At 44.9% G+C, this 19,584-nt stretch overlaps 1 protein-coding gene across 1 annotated transcript in view; it reads right to left on the bottom strand.

Moving 5' to 3' along the window:
* Nucleotides 1–7,065: 7,065 nt before the first annotated feature.
* Nucleotides 7,066–19,584, bottom strand: part of PHF21B (PHD finger protein 21B) — a 165,052-nt gene continuing 152,533 nt past the window's right edge. The window contains exons 10-15 of the mRNA XM_069806934.1: nucleotides 19,067–19,121; nucleotides 15,448–15,470; nucleotides 13,899–14,057; nucleotides 12,788–12,863; nucleotides 11,736–11,839; nucleotides 7,066–9,354 (exon numbers count right to left, since the gene is read on the bottom strand). Coding sequence (XP_069663035.1) covers nucleotides 9,130–9,354; nucleotides 11,736–11,839; nucleotides 12,788–12,863; nucleotides 13,899–14,057; nucleotides 15,448–15,470; nucleotides 19,067–19,121 — 642 coding nt within the window. The 3' untranslated portion in view covers nucleotides 7,066–9,129. The remainder of the gene's footprint in view (nucleotides 9,355–11,735; nucleotides 11,840–12,787; nucleotides 12,864–13,898; nucleotides 14,058–15,447; nucleotides 15,471–19,066; nucleotides 19,122–19,584) is intronic.

Genomic DNA, 19,584 nt, shown 5'->3' with positions numbered 1-19,584 from the left:
GGGTTCCGAAGGCGTCGGGGGCCACGGCGGGAGGAGAAGGGGCCGGCCGGGGACCTCGGCGGCGTCTCCGAGCGGCCTCGGCAGCCGTGCTGCGTAGGGAAGGGCAGGGGAACGGCCGCCCCGAGCCAGTCCGGTTCCAGCTCCCACCGGGGACTGGTGGGAAAGGAGAGAGGCCGCCGAGCTCTCAGTCGACCGGTTCCCCGTCCGTCTTGGAGGAGCGTGGGCAGATTGGCAAGGACGGCCGGCCACCCCTGGGGCAGAACTGGTGGAGGAGACTGGTGGCTCGGCTGCGCGGGTGGAACGAGGCCAGTAGAGCGAAGGCAGGTCCCCCAGTGCAGGCAGATCCCCCAGCAAAGGCAGATCCCCCATCGAAGGAAACACCATTTGCACAGCCTGTTAATTCTTACTTTGTTTTGCCACCGCCAATCCATGCTTGACAGATGGGGACATGGTTCCCAACTAGGACCCTTTTGCCTTTGCTTAGGCAAGTAAGGGGCACCGCCACACGTCTCGGCCATGGGCGACAGTAAGAAAGCAGAGGTTGCATCAGTGAAACTGCAGGGAGCAGCCTGGCCAGCTGACAGCAACCATCATAACCTGCCAGAGCGTTTGCCAAGGGTTGTTCACATACCACCGTGAGTGTCTCTGCTACGACCTTTCATTCCCCACCCAGCACAACCCAGCAGGAATCCCACCAGGCCAAGTGGCTTTGAGCTGTCTGTGCAGAAAAGCTGCTTTGGGATCACGAGCTGGGGAGGAGGAGAGAGCTCATAGAGACTGAAACAATTTTCCCCTTTCCCATGAGGCGTTAAGCCCATCCCAGGCAAGAGCTCAAATATGGAGGTGACCATCCCGTGCTGCTCTGTGTGTGTCTGTCTGTCTCTCTCTGTCCCTTCGTCTGTCCAAAGTAGAGATGCAAAACACGCTTCACCTTGCAGTGCTGGACACTGCCCAGCCTGGCTGGGGACAAGCAGCTTTGCGGAGAGATCAGGTTGATGCTTTGCTCCTTGTACACCTGCTCATCGCTCCACTCGGAACACTGGTGGCCTTTAAAGAGCCCTTCATGCTCTGGGTTTGTAGATGGTCCTTGTTTTGCAGCTAATTACACACTTTTTATTCTTAGTTAACCCAAAAATAAAAACAAAGAACTTGGCTTGATGTTCTTCAGCTATTAAATAAGTGAGGGGTGGGGAAGGGATCCTGAGCTATCAAACAGATATTCCTAAGGGCCTGACAGCCCAGACAGACATTTGAGATGCATCTGCCTGGCACGGGCTGAGTGGAGGGACCACTCATTACAAATAGGAGCCTGCCCAGAGCCAGGAGGGTTAGCATCCACAGATCATCATAATTTTGTTTAATTTTCTGCTGATTCCTCTTGTCCCTGCTCTCACCTCCCACTCCACCACACCGGCGCCTGCTAATTTCTTCCCCCGGTTGCCATTTCTTGAAAGGGGATCTTCACCCCTGAAGTTTATGCCAAAACCTGACTTAAAGGTCAACAACCCTCACCCTGGGTCTGAACCCAGAAAGCCCTTGTTCCCTGGAGCAACTCCAGGCTTTTCAATAAACAGGGGAGAGAGAGGAGGAGGTGGAGAGAGACCACAAGTGTTTGCTGGAAACAAGAGCCATGACCTCCTGTACAAGAGTTAATGCTAGACATGAGGATTGATAAAACAAATGTCCTTTTGTCTAAGGGCCAAGTCCTGCTCTCACTCACCCTCCTCCAACCCAACCGACTTGAGGAGCAGAGGGGAGAAGCTGTGCAACAGAGGGCCATCTCCTGTACTTCAAATATGTCATATTTGACCATGACAGTGGCTGGTTTTGCTTTGGAAGAATCACATCAAATCAGTGTTGCTACCCCAGCCTTTTCTAACTCCAACACTGCTCAGCTTGAAGCCACCAGGTGGCTGATGTCAAATCAAATCCCAACTCAGATGAATTCATGCAACCTGCACTTGGCTGGTGGTAACTCTCTCCTCCCCTGTCCCCGATGCTGGCTGGATGAGGCCCCTGGAGACCCTCAGCAGATGGAGAGGGGAAGGCGGCTGGGGCAGCGGTGCCCCGCACAGTCTCAGCTCTTCCCCAGCTGCTTGGAAACCCAGAGATAAATTTCATTGGGAGGACAAAAAAAACATGTAGAAATATGTTGTGTGAAAAGTCCTTGGAATCAGCCATTTCCATCTGGCTGGAGCCTCCCAGAGCTGAGCAGGATCGAACAAATGAGCCTCAACACTGAATACAGCTAACGGGGCTTGGTAACGTCCGTATCTGGACAAACCCTTCCCACAGGTGATGGAGCTACCACCAGTTGTCAGTGGCCATGAGGAAGAAGGGACGTGCCAGGTTCTCCTTTCCACTCTGGGCTTGACACTCCTGCTTTAATGACAGACAAATTTTATTCTTTCAGAGCATTACGAGAGTGTCAGTTCGTAGGAAAAGGATGGGCTGGGCAAGTAAACTGGGAACCAGGAACTTCCCAAGGTCAGCATTACACTGAGGTCCTGGGTAGCATTCAAAGCCATGTGCAAAGTAGAGCTTTAAAAAAAAAAAAAAAAAAAAAAGCAGGTAGAGACATAAACTTGTTGGGAGCTCTTCCAATGTGTATTCAAAGCACCAGCTAGGAAGCCATTAAACGGTCCCTTGTCTAGCCATGAGCTTAAGAGAAGCCAGATAAAACAGAGGAGCCGTCACAGGTGAAGTACAAACATACCAACATATGCAAAAGCTCTCACTGGGATGGCTTAAAAGTGCTTAGCAGCGTCACACGGCATAGCACAGGGATTAGCTGCTGAGCTGGTAAGGCTCATGCTGATGTTCCCTAATGCAGCTCGCCCTTCGGCGGCTGCTGCCCAGCACAGACGTGTGGTCCAGCCTTCAGCTGGCAACCGGGACGTGCTGCAGCGGCTGTTGCCCATCGGGTGTTCAGTCCCGTGACAAGGAGCCTCCCAAGCCACAGTGAAGCCGGGTATTTATTTTCCCTTGGCAAGTTTGCAGCTAGAAATGATGCACTGTCGACCTCCTCCGTGCTTTAAGAATAGGACCCAGTAATGATGCTGCAATGATCCAGGTGGTACCCCCAGATGAAGAGAACTACTGGGTGGGACTTGGTTTATTTTTTGCAGTCATGAAGTAAGCAAGGAAGATAAGCAGCACGTTAACACAGTAGCTCAACATGTGGGTTGTTTTTTTTTTTTTAATGATGCAATTTCAAACCACTGGAAAATTTCCGAGTGTACTTAAACAATAACATAATATCCACACCAGCATTTCATTTTTCTCAGTTTGCTGTTTCGTGCACTTATTTCTAATGCCACCCCTTCCTAATTCTCCTTGGGTTTTTAACTAAGACAAAGCAATAACATTTCCATGGCCAAACAAAGCAGAAGTGGCCCTAAGAAGCATACGAAGACAACTGGGAAGGGCTGCTATGGAGGGACACGAAAGCCCATCAGGGTGAAGGATGCTCATGTCCACATCCAACAATGGCACAACCATTTCTTTTTCAGCAGCTACAGCTTAACCCACAACCCTGGGTTTCAATGACCTACAGCACATTGGCAACAGGACAAAGAGATGTCCTGGATGACCGGGAGAGAGGGGGGTTGGATTTTTTTCAAAGACCTCTTAACTCCCCTGGTACCTTGGAGGTTGCCTGTGCTTGGGTACCAAGGGAGGAGGCTCACTGCTGGTGCTGCCTGGCGCCTGTTGCTCACCGGCTCGGAGCTTTGCTCACCCATATGCAGGGATAAAAAGTCCCTTCCTGGGGCTGCGCGCGGCTCGTTCTCCCTTGTGCTGCAGCAAACCTCCCCACTTCGGAAAATGAGGAGTGTGCGTAGAGGCGGGGAAGATGTAATTTTTAAAGAGATATTGGGCTCACTCATGAAATTATTGTTTCAAGCCTCCTGAAATGGAAAATAATGAAGCTAGCATCACTCTGATTTTCAGGGCAATGCATTAGCCATGATTCCTGCTCGGCACCCTGGGCTCTCCTTACATTTCCCTTCGGCTCCCCGAGAGGGAAGTAAGCGCGCAGGAGTTCAAGAGTGCAATGAGTGAGCCAGACCACCTGCTCGCTGGGCCGGCAGGCGATGGAGAGCCGCAATCACGGCGGCACTGCTGCTCTGCAGTCTAGCCACAACCGTAGTGGGGGGCAGGAGTACACAAGATCAAGGAAACAGCGCAGTTCCCACGCGGAACGGACGAAGCGCAAGCACCGAGATGTTCGCGGCAAAGTTTACGTCTCGGCACTGGAAGAGTGCTTCGTCAACAGCAACTGGATTGCCAGCCACCTATGTTTCCAGCATGAATATTGAGGGGAAAGGCTATTTATTGCTGCATCTCAAGCCCAAAGATTAAATACAAAAGTGAATTAAAATTTCTGTGGTAACTGCTTAATGAGTGAGGCTGATAATCAAAGGTTGGGGTGTAGCATTTCTGCTGCATTTAAACAGCACAGAAGTCATCTGCAATCTGCCAGTACAAATGCAAACAGCAACTTCAAAGAGCAATGGCATCTTTTTTTTTCTTTTCCTGCTCCCTGGCTAGAATCTCTATATGCCTGTGTACGCTTTGTAGTATTTTTTTCTATCATGACAATTTTTTGTTTGCTTTTTTAAGGGAAGAAAAAAAACCCCACTTTTCCTTTAATGATATTCACCATGGTGAACTTAAAAGTGGCTTACAGAAGCGGAGCCTGGCATTTTCTGTTTGCACCAGTCAGTCACTAGTGATTGATCTCAGAAGCCAGGCTTCATTTCCTAAGCAAAATAAGCTGCAGTTGGCAAAATCTGATTAAAGTGAGTGGAATTTTATCTGATGTGGCTGTTGCCACTCATTTCAGTGTAATGTCTCTCTTTTCAACTACAGAGGACCTGCAGAACACAGAACAAAAAGTATGCATCAGTTTATAATGCACTCTTCTAAAAGTTTAAGTGTTCCTAATAGGCCATCAAACTGCTAGGAAACTAAGCATGCGATGAGTATGTCGGCACGTAGAATAAACTCCTAATACAGCTGTTGTAGGGTTTGTGCTGTCATCCTTACATAGAGGGCTACCGCAAGAGAAGCCACTAGTTGGACTGACGCTACCGTTAAATCCATCGTGCAAAAATTGCTGCCAGTGATCGTGAGCTAAATATAAAAAAAAATTGAGGGGTCTTGACTTTGCTTCCTGATTTTTGAGCCTTTAGGGCATAGTGGATCCATCGTAGCTTCTCCCTCTAGGAGTATGAAGCCTGAAAAACGTCCGAGATCCTGACCCAAACAAGCCATGCCAGCGTTCTTCACTTTGCTTGCTGGGAAGGGCTGGCATTGCTCCGTGTTACTTCCCAACAGACAGAAGAGTTCCTTTTCCTCTCTTTTCTGAGGAAGGGGAGGCAGTGAGAGAAGGAAGAGTAGGCGAAATTACGTTTGAAGAGGTGCAAATATAAAACTGACAGGCTTGGAGACAACACGTTTCATTTGAATGGCTATTTGCAGAGCAGCTCCTCTGCGAGATAACTAATGGCATGTGAAAAGGTCCTACGCACAGAAAACAGTCTGTCATGTTAAAATAAAGAGCTCTGAAGCTGTGAAGTCTGGCATAGCTGTAAAAATAACTTTCGCTTGGGAGGGGAGGCTGGGAACCCCGCAGCTCCCGATTCTTTTCAAAGACAATGCCTGGTGCCGCAGCAAGGAACACGGAGGCTACTGTGGCTCCTACAAATCTCCACCAAAACCTTAATTTAAATTACTATCGAAGATTAAAGGCTAGCGTAAGCCTACGCTCCCTTGCAACCGCATTAATTATTAAGGCAACACGCAGAGCTCTGTAATTGGCTCCTGTCTGTTAGCACAGTGCTGAGTTTCTAGATTAGGGTGGTGGCAGGAGGAGGCGGAGGAGGAGGATTACCTACAATTTCTGGCTTTGCTGGTTTGGGGGGAGAGGTGTCTTCTAAAATTGGAAGCAATGTTAGGAAAAATCAGGGTGCCCTTCCCGTAGCAGAGGCCAGGAGGGAGGAGGGGGCAGCCCAGCTGCAGGGGAAGCGAGGACGCAGCGCCGAGCTCCCCTGCTAATTGCAGCCCGAAATTAAACGGTGACACTGCCAGGAAGTGAAGACAAGGCAACCCCCCCCCCCAGTCAAACAAAAAAATACCTTTTCTCCCAACTCCTGGCAAAAAAAAACCCCATTAGCCACTGTGGTAGGTTTTATGCAGCTGTAACGTCTTGCTTTCATTCGGTTCATTTTATTGGGAAGTTCTGTCCCTTCCACCGGCCAGAAACCACACAGCCCCTGTGAGGGACCTCTCTCTCATTCTTTACTATGTTTACAAAGTGACTGATAAACAACTTCACAAAATGGGCCCGCCCCCCATTTGAAGAACACTTGGAAGTGCAGGTGTGAAACCGAAGCCCCCAGCTCTGCCAGCAGGTCTGCTGCAGCCGACCGCGTGTCCTCGGTCTGTGGCCAGTCTCCCTCCAGTGACCCACTGTCAGCGAAGACCACGCCACCCACAAGCGCACAGAGTGGGTAAGGAGCACGTGCGGCCAGCTTGGCCGACGTACGGCAGCATGTCACCCTGTGGTAACAACCTTTTTCTGCCTCGAAGCCCGAGGCTTGCTCCCGAGCTGACTCGGGTCATCTCAATCCGGGCCAAGCCCACCGCAGTGTTTAAATCCTGGTGAAAACTTCAAAACCACAACCCACAAGACAGGCAAGAGGAAAAGGGAGAGATCTGAGGTACCGCCAACGTCTCCACGTGCAGATCCAGGGAAGAGTGGGATGGGAAATTATTCCAAGAGGTGGGAAGCCAAGAAAGGGGGTGGACAGGGTGCTCCTGCCCGGGAGACACGACGGCCTCCAGGTAGAGGCCATCTTCCTGGAAGAAGGAAAGCAGCGAGTATTGTAGTCATTCCGGCATCGTTTAAATCTGAAAATTGAAGACGGTGCTGGAGAAACCAGCACCGGTCACTTCCCCCCCTCAGCCAGAGCCTGGCCGGGGAAGGGGTCACAGCAGCGGCCCTGGGCAGGCCACGCTGCATCCCCTTGGCAGCAGATATCACGACGACAACACCGCCACTAAATTGTCAATCAAGTTTAATGCATCATAAAGAAGTAAAACTACATTGGCATATTTAAGACAAACACTTTTTTTTTCTATGCACACTATCCACTGGACAGTCCCCTTTTCAAAATAACTACTTTTAACAGTCCAAGACACTTCTTCAGAAATTCTTCACATATTCAACCTTCCACGCTTTTCCTTTTTTTATTTGTCTGAGAAGGAAAAAAAATCATTAAACCTGAAAACATTTACATTGCAAGCCACATTAGAATGCATAATTGGCATACAATAACCAATGTATTACAATTGTGTTTTACTTAGTTCACTTTGTTCATCAATAAAAGAATATAAAAATCTTGTTCAACCGAGTGTTGTGTATTAAAATAGATTTGTATAGTACTGCACAGTTTCTCCCGGAGTTGTGAAAATGGTTGAAGGGACCATGTGCTGCCTAGTGATGGGCGACGGAAAAAGCCAGTCCCTCGTGTGGTTTTTTTTTATTTAAAAAAAAAAAGATATTCGGCACCATGTGATATGCTGATGTGAGAGACTAGCCTTGTGTCGTGCTCTGGTGGCTTCTTGCTTTCCTTAAGTACCTGTTGTGCTAATTGACAGAGAACTCATAAACGACAGAGACGATGGCATCTGGTGTGTGTGCATGACCTTGAGAAAAACCGGGGTGCCCATCACTACCTTCCCGGGCAGGCCGCAGAGTGACGGGGGGCTGTGGCCTACGAGGGGGCCAGGCGGACCCTTGCAGTATCAGGAAGACTAGCTAGTGAAACAAGCAGGCGCACTGGGATTTTCTCAGGCTAATGCTAAACGCTTCCCAAATGTGCTAAAATCCAACAAAATACTAAAAAGGAATCAAGTTTCAAAAAAAAAAAAACAACCCAACAAACCCTTTACGTTTTCCATAGGCTGTCCCTCCCCCCAGAACTCTTGATATTATCCAGTACGAGAAACAACAACCCCTTGAGGCAGTTTTTTTTTCCTGTACCATTTCAGCAGATATTTCTGCAAGCAAAAAACAAAAATAATAATTAAAAAATCACGTTACATATTTTTAACAATAAAAATGCAGTACAAAAATGTAAAGTTATCTTTTTGGCATATTATCTGTACTGGCAAGAAACAAAAAACAGAATGTTTATTTGCTTTTTCTCCTTAAAAAAAAAAAAATCCAAAATTAACAAAAAAGAAAACCCCCAAAATAATCTCTTTAAAAAACAAAACCCAACCTGCCAAAGATATCCACTATTATGGTTTATGCTAAATCTTGCACAAAAACTCCATGAGAAAAATACACCGATAGCAAAATAAGTAAAAAGGACCTGCAAAAAAGTAAGGAGTTTTACAGTCATACTTTTTTAAATACTTCGGAACGCATATACAGAAGCATCAGCATGAAAATACTTCAATATTTTACTAGAAATGCTAACTTCATACAGTTTCTTTATTTAAATATCTGCAATTCTCAACTCTAATAATACTGAAAAAAACCCGATCTTTTGTTTCGAAGGCTCTGTGAGTGTCCGTGACGCCGTTCTGGTCAAAACGGCCCCATCTCCAGGTCACCTGAATCAACGGGGCCAACTTTGTTCCTCTGATAAGAATCCATGTCGAGTCCTAAGTAGTTCAGTTTCTGGTTATCTCACCGATTTCCCTCCCACACACAGCTGTCAGCCCAACTACTTCTCTACTAGCTCACTAACTCTTTGCATTGAAATTTTTCCCCTTAAAGCAGAACTGGAAACCTGTCTGCCCCCCACAAAAGGATATCCCGCTTCCTATCGGCCATACTTTTCCTGTTCCTCCTCAGTCATAAATACATTAAGGCCAACATAACAAAAGAAATCTCATAAGCACTGAAGGTCTCGGCAAATACAAAACCGCAGCACAACCCGCTCCGTGGGAACCTGCTGCCACAGTGACCTACAAACTGGACTGATTGGTTTGCGAGTTTCTACGCGTATCAAAACTGAGACTGTTCCTTATCTCCTTTGTTTCAGTTTAATCTCTCCTCTGCGCATGTGTATAAAGTTTTTCCCCCCTTCCTCGCTCTCGCAGCCGGCTCTGTCAGTTGTTACCCTGTGATTGCTGCAAGGCTTTGTGCATGGCAGCGGAGGCAGGGGAGGGTTTGATCCAGGGGACAGTTAGCAGGGAGGAGGTGGTGGTGGTCGTCATGGTAACCTGAATCATCTGCTCGTTTTGTATCAGTCTAATGAGGGTTTTGAGACGTTCCAGTGATGACTGAGTCCCTTTCTGCTGGGCCAACAGGCTGGTTTTTAGCTCTAAGCATTTCTGTCAAATAAAGAGAAGGGGAGAGAGAAGGAAAGACTGAGAATACATTCAAATTGGTGTCAAACATCTCTCCAAACATCCTTTTGTGTCTTGAGCGCACGTCGTGCTCAAATGAAAGATATTCTCCTTTGGGGATAGCAAAACCACAGCTTAACGAATGGAGTAATCACCAGTGCTGCATACGCTGCAGCAGCTAAGGTAACAATATTCATCCCGGTCCAAATGCATTCAGAGGACGTTTCTGACCTCATCCTCTAGGCAGCCTGGCAGAAATGCCTTCTGCACTCCAAAGAGATTACTGGCACGGGATTGTAATAGCTGTATTACTGGAAAGTACCGGAGGCACCAGTGAGGTCTCAAAATCTTGCCAAAAGACATTGATAAACGCTCGAGGGATAAACCTCACCATGATGCGTTTTGTATGTGCCACACATTTTAGGGAGTCAGTACTGTGAAGATAAGTTGATCTCTCTAAACATGATGTCAATATCTTTCTGGCAGAAAACTTGACCTAACACACTACTGTTATACCACCGCAGTCACAAGAAAGCCTTTCTCCTATGGGGCGGCCAAAGCGCACCCCACAATCGCTTGAAACGTTTTATACAAACCTACATGAAAATGAGCACGAGAGGAGGAGCCAGACGAAGGCATCCCAAATCTCCCTCTTCTCCACGAAGAGGTAAGAAAGAATCAGTAAACCTCCCTTCCCTCCCCAGCTGCGTCCTGCTGCAGCTAACGTCCCATCCTTCATGCTATCAGCTGGCCTGCGAGGCACTATGTGACAGCCCAAAGCCCTGAGCCTATTTGCAAGATGGAAGGGGACAGTAGCCTCTCTAATATCTGAAACCTCCTGTTTTCTTTCTCCCAGTGGGCCCAGGGGTCTGGTGAAACTGGTTACTTGTCTGCAGACGGCTCCTCTTTGGCTACGGTCTAGACTGCCCAGGGTAGGGGGGGCATTCTCCAGTGCTGGGGAAGCGGGAAATGCTCACTTGAAAGTCAAGTTGTATGAAAAGCAACTGCGTGGAGCTGCTCAGAGGTTGGTTTAGACAGATGAAATCTCAGGTGAAGGATAAATCATGTTCTGTTTTTACCAAATAATACCATTGCACCTGTGGTGTGTGTGAGAGCGTTCTCTTTAATGTAAATCTCTGCTAAGGCAAATGTCAGAAATTAAATTGCTCTGTGCCGGCACACCTTTAATTGCTTTTCCCCTTTCAAGTGGATATATCTCCAATAAATATAACGAGCTGATATTACCATTTAAATAAGACAGTGTTGCCCACTGAAAGAACCTGATTCTGCTTAGGTAGAAATCTTACTGATTTTGACAGCCCTGACATACCCCTGATAGCTGACTGCATCCCCAAATGCTTTTCTTTTTCCAAACACCTCATCCCCACTGCACTCTCCTACCTACTAAAGATATCCCGTACCCCAGAGTCACTTCTTCATACACATGTGTGTTTCCACTAGTGCTGATGGTGGCTATACACACTTACGGGGAATATTCCCCACTGTGATGTCTTTTAATAAGTTATTGCTTTTCTTTCCACTCTATTTTAAATGTGATAAATATTTTAACGTGCCTCCTCTGGATAACTGCAGTGGTAAAACGAGTAGTGACCAGTTACTCCTGCAGCTGCCACTTTGATTTTTCCAGAATAAGGAAGTTTCAAATATTTATTGAGACTGCCATGCAAGCTAACAGCTACCCCGTAAGAGTGGGCCTGACGTGAGGTAGCCCCAAATAAGTTCCTTCAGCCACGGAGGATAGGAATTACGGCTTTGAACTCAGCCCAGTCATTATTGTCAGAGACTGGTCCTCATAGCATGGTATGGGTGGGAGACGTCTCCAGCCAGCGTTTAGCTTTGAAATGAGTTTGCGGAAAAAACGATTGTGAATCCATTTCCAGTCATGGAGAGGTTGTCACAACATTCAGCCCCTGAGACAAATAAAGATGGTTATTTCTACCTAATCTCGAGAGTTTTGAGCTAACAGACAAGCAGCTACCACTGGAGGACACGCTTGTGACAAAACTTTTCACCGGGAAAATGGAAATGCCTTAAAGTCACTGGGTAGATCAGAGCTGTGTACGGCACTACAAGGCAGGCAGCCATGGCTATTTTGAGGGGGGGGAACAGGGGGTGTGTGTGTGCAACAGGAATTCAGGTGATTTCTCCTCCTCAGCCTGCCACAGCAGCTTGCTTTTGTGCATAAAGGAAAACCACATGTTCTTCCTCAGAAACACATTCACACTTGAACATCTATAGCTTGGGAGAATAAATCATTTTCTAGCCACAAAATACCAGTTTTTCAGGCATAAATTCTTTATAAACATCTCTGCAGGAGACTCAGTGTCCCCAGTCAGGTGTCCTACCTTCACTGCATTGTTGAGAAGTCGATCTTTTTCTTCTAACTGTCTATGCTCACTCTTCAGCTCACTGCTTCTCTTTAATAACTTTCGCTTCTCTTCTTCTTTGACTGCAGAACAATAAGATTAAAGATGCAGAAGTTAAGAAAAGGACATGTAGCAAAACTGTGCACTTGACAACAGAAAGCAGAGGCACCTATTTTGAATGGTGAGTTTCTGGTCTCATTAGCCTTTTGTTGGCAGGTACAGCCAAATAAATTTGGAGTTTCTGCTTGCATGCATGTGTCTACATCAACGGCTAGCACACAGGACAACCCCAAAGCTATAGTGCACCTTTGAGATGAATTAAAATTAATCCTTGGACCACATGGGGTCCTGGAGGTCTCCAGGAAAAAGGTGAATGGTATTTGAAAACAGGTCATCCACCTGGAATGGCAATAGTTAGCGACCCTGGCTGAAAAGCACACTAATAACAGTACCAGACCTCTGCAAAGCTCCTTACAAATATGATCTAATGCCCCAGACAGCCCATTGTAAGAGTGAGACAGGGAACTAAAAGAAGTAATAGTTAGCGCAGAGATATCATACGACACCTGACGCTAATGATTGTGATACTGAAACAATTAGGAGCTGATATTGTTGTAGTATCCGAGACGCTAGTCTGGCATCGTGCTACATACCCAGTGACATGGCTCTGCCTAGCCTGACTGTGAGTCTCTGCCTCCCAGCCTGATACGATTCTGCCTCAAAATCCTGTTTTCAGCCCTGTTCTCAGGAAGGCACCACTTTGATGATAGCTTCCTCCACAGAGTGAAGTTCCTGAGAAATCAGTCTCAGCCTCCTTAAACACAGAAGATAGCGAAGGAGCAGACCAAGGGGAAGGGGAGAGGAAGTGACCTGCTGTTCCCAGTCACAGCCCCTTATAGCCCTTTGCTTAATAATGCCATCATACCTGGTAGCATTACAACACTACTTTAATATTAGTGCTGTGAAGGACTCAAATGGCATCACCCGTCACGAGCAGGGAATCCCTTGTCAATAGCTGCGTTAATCCCTACCTGTTTTATGAGTAACATAGGAGTGAACAATAGCCAGAGTTCCAGTCCATGGCACATTGTCATCTTTCTTTAACACCTATAAGCCCAGGAAATAATAAAAAGTTAGGACTCCATAACAACACGCATTAATGTTTTTCCTCCTCCAGCCTCACAGCGCTGCAGGACCAGATCTAGGGTCCTGGTCTCAGAATTCGCAAGCTGAAAAGTACCGAGAGAATAATTTGAGTAGCCATCTCCATTGGGGCTTACTCCTTTACGCATCACTATAAACAGCGCTACCAAACAGTGCTAGAAGGGGATTACAAATCCTCTGTTTCTTGTTGCCGTGGCCAGAAGACATTCTTCAGCCCCTGACAAGCAGATCTCCACACTACCAGGAGTGTTGTCTCCTCAGCATGGGAGAAGTTGGTGGTCCATATGAAAACACGAGAGTGTGGATCTAATCCTGGGCTGCTCTGCTCTCTGCAACTGCATAGTAGAACTTCCCCTTGACATTTTCAAAGGAACAGAACAGTGATCTCAATGCTAAACACAAAGAACTCTAAGGCACAAAATCTAAGCCTCCGCTCTACAATTTAGTGACACCGTACTGTTTTAGTAATTGTTTTCCTGTTCGTGCAATCAGCATTATTCACAGCAACTAGACAAATTAGCATTTCTGACATGACTATGATCAATAGTTGTGTGTAATAAACATGATTTAAAGAAAAGGAAGTGTTCTCCTCACAGCTTTCAGATCCACTGGTGAACAGTGTCTCCTTCTGACACTGTCTCCCTCATCTGTAACATTTACATTACTTGTATGGCAACCCGACATGCTGGCAGCTTTATGGTAAAGAAGGGAAACAAAGGAAGTTAAGAGACATTTTAAAAGGACAAATCCCAGCAGATGCAATTACAGGGAAGCTAAGGCACTCAGTGTATGTTCTAAGTCTAGGACGATGAAGATACCAGAAACAAATGCTGCAAACTGCACTAAAAGCCTCTCAGTGTTACTTTAGCTACTGTAGTCCCCTAAGGTGTGACCAGAGGTTAAATTAGTTTAGTGGTACACAAATTCGAGGTCTCTCCCATTTTCTGGTCTTGGCATGCTGTCCTCCGGCTAGCTTACCTTCTGTTGGCACTTTGGACAGACCCAAACCCCCTTGGGGGCAGTTTTGAGGGGTGGGTCCAAGCAGTTGAGGTGATATGCTCTGGGACATGTGCCACAGGGCTGCAAGTTAACGCCGCGCTTGCAAGCAGTGCAGTGTTCATCGTGGTGGATCTCATTCTGCAGGAGAAGAAGGATGGCTTGGGTAAAGTCAATCCATTGAGAACTACTCTCTATACAGCATTCAAAGCTGCTATTGCAGCAGACAGGCTCATTCAAACACAAAATCTAATTGTCAAAAGGACCCTGGCTGCTGTAGAAGAAGACAGAAATAACGGTGTATGATAGCAACAAATACAAACAAACAAGAAGCCAGAAGGAAGTTCCATAAATTGAAACAGATAGAAAAATAAAAAACAACTAATCAAATACAGGAGGGAGTTGACGAATATAGTCAGCTTGTGATGCAGGAATTATTTCACTTGGTTTTGATAATGTATCACTCCAACGCATGTATCACCATGCACAGCTCTAGTCTGAAGCATGGGTCAAAGTCAATATGTGGATCCCTTGTCCTTCCAGTCCATAGCAGAAGGAAGCAAGCAAGAAAAAGTTCCTGGGGAAAAAGCACAGTTCCATGTTTTATGCCCATTGCCTCAAAGAGCGGGTAGGAAAAGGGGACACTTGAGCAGAACCTTTTGCTGTGTACCCTCTCTTCTCTTGTGAACTCCTCTAGAGGGCTCCTCTGTCCCTCTGTTCTCCCTGGCACTAACTGTTCTCTGTTCAGACTTGCTCTGACAACCTTTCTCCAACAAGACTGATTAGTACTTTGTCTCATGCAATATATAAAATGAACTAAGACTCATCAACAAAGTTACAATGTCATGTAGTAAATTGCTATGCTAATCTGGTGGCAACGTTAATTACTCTTTGTATAATTAAGTGCATTTTAATAAAGGAGATACTGATTTTGAAACTCTCATGGCTTGTGAATGATTATAAAAACCCTAGATTTTCCTTGTGCTTTTCCAGGAAGGAGAATAATAATTTTGTATCTTTCTAATTCCAAAAGCATATTTTCATTTTTAGGGATATTAATTATAATGTTTCATGATAGTTTTAGTCAGGCTTGTATCTTGAATTCTAACTCAGTCCTGTCAAAAAACTGCTCTCCAAAATATTTCTCTTTAGAAATTACCTGCTCCAAAAGTCTTAATTTTAACCTCAATGTAAAGAGAGTTAATCTATACAAACTAGAATGGTTACTCATTTTTCTTAAAATTTTCATTAAACCCACAAATCTGGACTAGCAATTTCTCAATCAGTGGATTCGACAAAGGCATTAAAGTCAAGCTTTGCATATGAAAGCCCAAGAGTTCATCTCTTTGAAATTCTAACTTAGGGGCTCAAAGATTTAGTTAAGTGGGAAATGTTTCACACAAGCAATATGAAAGGCAAAGAGAATACTGCAATTTTGTACCTTGGCAGAGACTACAATAATCAGAAGCAAGCAATGAATTACACAGTAATGAGAAAGACACTGGTAATACGTAAATTTTGCTACACATACCTTCCAGAATGGATCCTCATTTGCTAGCATATGAAAGAAGGGCAGAGAACAGATTAGTGGGAAATACGTAGCTGCAGTGAATGCTAGTTCTCAGCTATGGGAGTAATTTTAGTGAAGCTGTGACACAGGGGATCAGGACATTGCCAAAATTAACGTGGGCAGGAAAGAATGCAACAGCAAGCAACGGAGTTACCATTTGAGATTTAAAAATTTACATTGCAGGAATCCTACGTCCAAAGGTCTGATGCTAAAATGTCATAGTATGAGAAACACATTCTATTTCAAATTTTCAGAAATTTTCATGCGGAGCTCCTCTCCACATGCCAGTAGTCAAAAAGTCTTTCTTAAGGACTTCAGCCTGCTGGGTGATAAACAGTCTGGCCCTGAACCAGCAAGGCACTTAAGGAGGCGCTTAACTTGGAGTATGAAATCGGTGCCACTAACTTACCGTTAAACACATGTTTAAATGTTCAGCTGATTCATGGCCAAAATGGTCAGCTACTTGTGGGAGTGAGCTTTATGTTATCATCAACTCTTTATCATCAAACTACTCCACCCCAAATGCCAAGATTTCCTGACCTTTTGATGAACTGAGTCTGTAGTGATTGCATTCACAGCCTGATAAGAACAAGAACCATCAGAGCTCACCAGAAAGGAGGCCAAGCCTTTCATAAAAATATTTCTGAAATTCATCACGCTTTGGTCCAAAAATAAAAAGCCAGAAAATTTTAACAGCTTTATGGAAACCGCAGAGTGGGTCGTAATGTTTGCTGCCGATTTGTAAGAGGCTGGTGCACACTGTCCCAGTGACAAATGGCTGATGGAGAGGCCTTTCTTTGGGTTAAAGTAGAGACAACTAAACTGATAGTTCTGTCCTCCTGTCCTTCTTCAGCTCCCTCTCTGATCACTGTGGGAATACAGCTGCCCCCGCGTGATCCCTCATATAAAGACCAACCTGGGAGCTGCTTCCCGCTGTTACACATTCATTTTATACACTGATGTACGCATACACATGAAGATGCAGACACATTCAGACCTCACACACATGTAGAAAGAGGAACATAAGAATGAAGGAACAACTTCACTGAAGTTAGATCAAAGGCTATAAAGCCCAGGGTCCTTTGTTAACAGCATTCAGCGCTGCTACTCACACACAGAGTGCAAGAACACGGCAAACACAGAGTAAATTTTTCTACTCCAGAAGTATCCTTCCAGACACTAGCAGTTTATGGGCTTCCCTGACCTGGAGTTTGCATCTTCATTTTTATATTTAACAGCCTTAGATAATTTTTTTTTTTCCCATAAATTTGTCTACTTTTCCCAACAATTGTAGCATCCTTTGGCAATGAGTTCCATAAATAATCACAGACTTATAAAATCTGTAGATGTCACTTCATATACACAAATACACAGAGATCCACCGTGATATGACACCACAATTACTCAGGGGATATAAATGTTATTCAGATAAACAGAGGCTTGATAATTGAAGAGTCTTTTCTACAAATGATACATGTCAGGGGATGTGACCTCGTTTCAGGTAAGACATTTTCAGATAAATGAATCCTGATTAATTGACATTTTGCTCAAAATTTACAAGAATTGTTCTCTTCTGCTTTTCTGGAAATGACAGTTGTTTCCTGTACTTCATAGGGATTTTGTTAGTTTGTTTATTTCTCTTTTCAGCTCACTTTAGAGTAAAAGTTTTAAACATTTAAAATTATGTCCACTTCTGCCTTCTAGTTGCTGAAAAATTAAACTGGAGACAATTTTTGTAAAGAGGCATTTTATAAGAGCAGTCAGCTCTGCACCTAAAGTGGACAACTACATCCCTACAGTGCCAAGCTGTCTGGGACAGCGTCCGTCTGCAGTTCAGAGCTTGCACAGCATCTCGCACAATGGCTCTTGGTGCACGTAGTCAACAAACCCCAACAGTGAGGGGGAGTTCTGCTGTAAAGAAGTCCAGCTTAAAAATGTCAGAATATGCGGAATCCCAGCACAGATTCTGGATGCTGGAAATACCAAAGCTACAGAATTTGGAGAGGAATTAACAGTTAAGGAGAGAGTGCTGATTTCCAAGCAGCTCTGAGACAGCTGCATCACTGGAGCTCTGTCACTTGCCTTCTTCATTGCAAATAAAATGGGAAACACGCGGCAGAAAGAAGGTCAGAGATATCAAACCCTAACTTAAATGAAATCCACCGAGGGGCTAACAGCACAGCGTGCTAACATTGCCATTCTCTCCTGTTTTTTCCCATGTGTTTACATGGGAAAAACAAGTGCTACGATAAGACAAATAATAAATTATAATTTTAATTTTGAAGATAAAACTAAGCCAGGAATAATGTTCTTTCCACTGGGGCTCACATGAGCATGGGCTCCTGCTAAGAGGCATGTCATCATAGCTGTTTACCATGTAATAACCTCTCTTGTCCTCTGAGACCCTATGCATGAGAGCCATATGGTAAGTAGGCCAACTGCCTGCATCTAGCACATGAAGTTTTGAAGGCAGAGAGAAGCACCGCTGCATTTCAGTTGGCAATCACGTGGTGCAGGAACTCACGGCAGGGCCAGAAAGGTGAATCTCAAGCACCAAACATGACACTTGACAGGGATATCGAGCAAACGCTGAAAAACTGCCAAAACTTCATGTCATAATTGAAATTACCCCTGTAAATGCTCCTAATACTGAAATACTATTTGGCTTAGAAAAAGGCCTGTCTTCCCTTACCGCTAATGCACCACAGTAGAGCCTAAGTTATAAAGGCAACACGAGGGCGAGGACGTAATCACATTTTTTACTGGATTTCTCTCCTCTTCTGAAATGCAACTCAAGCTTCTCACTTTCTCTCTTAAAATCCTCCATGGGCCCTGTCTGAAGAATTAAATGGTACTCAATGTTCTCTGTGTTTCACCTCCCACCTCCCAACTCCTTGCCTTCTCTATATGTTGCACATTTTTCCTGGAATGGGCTTCTTCACAGGAGCTAATCATCATCATCCCCAAATGGCTCCTCTGAGTTGTTCATTCTCAAGGCTTTTACCATGAAATTTTCAGCACCTGAAGTTCTTATAAATACAAGATTGGAAGGCATCTTCAAGGCCATCAAATCTAGATTTATGGCTCCAGCTCTTGGAGTCAGAACAATTGTGTGGTTTTCAGCCGTTGTTTTTAAAGCAAAAATGTATGGTAAATTTCTAGCCTTTGAGGATGGACAGCAGTTTCTTAAAGCTGATGAAAACAGGCAAATGAAAAGCCCAGAATAGTAATTATTTTTTTAAATCCCAATTTTTCAACATATATTTTTAAGTACTTGGGGTTGGCAACACTGCCTTCTTCAATCAGTCCTCTCACTGCATGGTGCTTACAATACTAGAGATTGGATCTTCCACTGACTGCAGAGACTTTGGATCCGTTTCTACACAGGTTTGACCTTTAGCCTCATCCTTCAATTGTTTTTGCAGGAAAGCCATCTATTTTCACTGCACACTAAAAAGTGCAGGGACCTTACACGAAGTAATGCCCTATGGTACCCTAGCAGTAATTCATATGAAATCCTACTAATAAATATTTAACATGTCATTAGAACAGTAGTATATTCATTTAAAAATATGCTTACCTCTTGTTGAAAGGAACAAGGGGTTATTCAAATAATTTGATGCAAGGCGTTTCCGCTACAAGGGAAAAGAAACCAAGCACAGTGTCATTGAAAAGTGCTCTGGTCGTCTCTTACCATTTCATATCAACTATCTCCATGAGCTTCCCTCACACATAACCAGCTATCCAGAAGCCATTTCTGTGACTTGGAATATTCCTTGCTAACCCCTGAGACAGTCATACAAACAGTTGCATTATTTACCTTTCTAACAAGTTCTTCACAGAGCAGTTAGATGTGCATTAGATTTTATCAAGAAGAGAGAAATGCAAATTGCAAGTGTTATTGATTGGGTTGCAGGATATGTTACAGAGGTCGCTAAGAGCAAGGCAACGGCAACAGCAACTCCAAGCCTCGCAGATAAACAACGTCCATAAGGGAAAAACCGTGTAATAAATCGTTGCTGTGAGATGACATCTTTATTTGCGTATATAGAAATGGTGATGGGCTTCTTCCCACCTGCAGAAAAACATCACTACCTT

Source organism: Haliaeetus albicilla, chromosome 19 (assembly GCF_947461875.1).
Source record: "Haliaeetus albicilla chromosome 19, bHalAlb1.1, whole genome shotgun sequence".
Taxonomy (NCBI): domain Eukaryota; kingdom Metazoa; phylum Chordata; class Aves; order Accipitriformes; family Accipitridae; genus Haliaeetus; species Haliaeetus albicilla.
The sequence above is the reverse complement of the archived record's forward strand: the minus strand, read 5'-3'. Positions and strand labels throughout refer to the sequence as shown.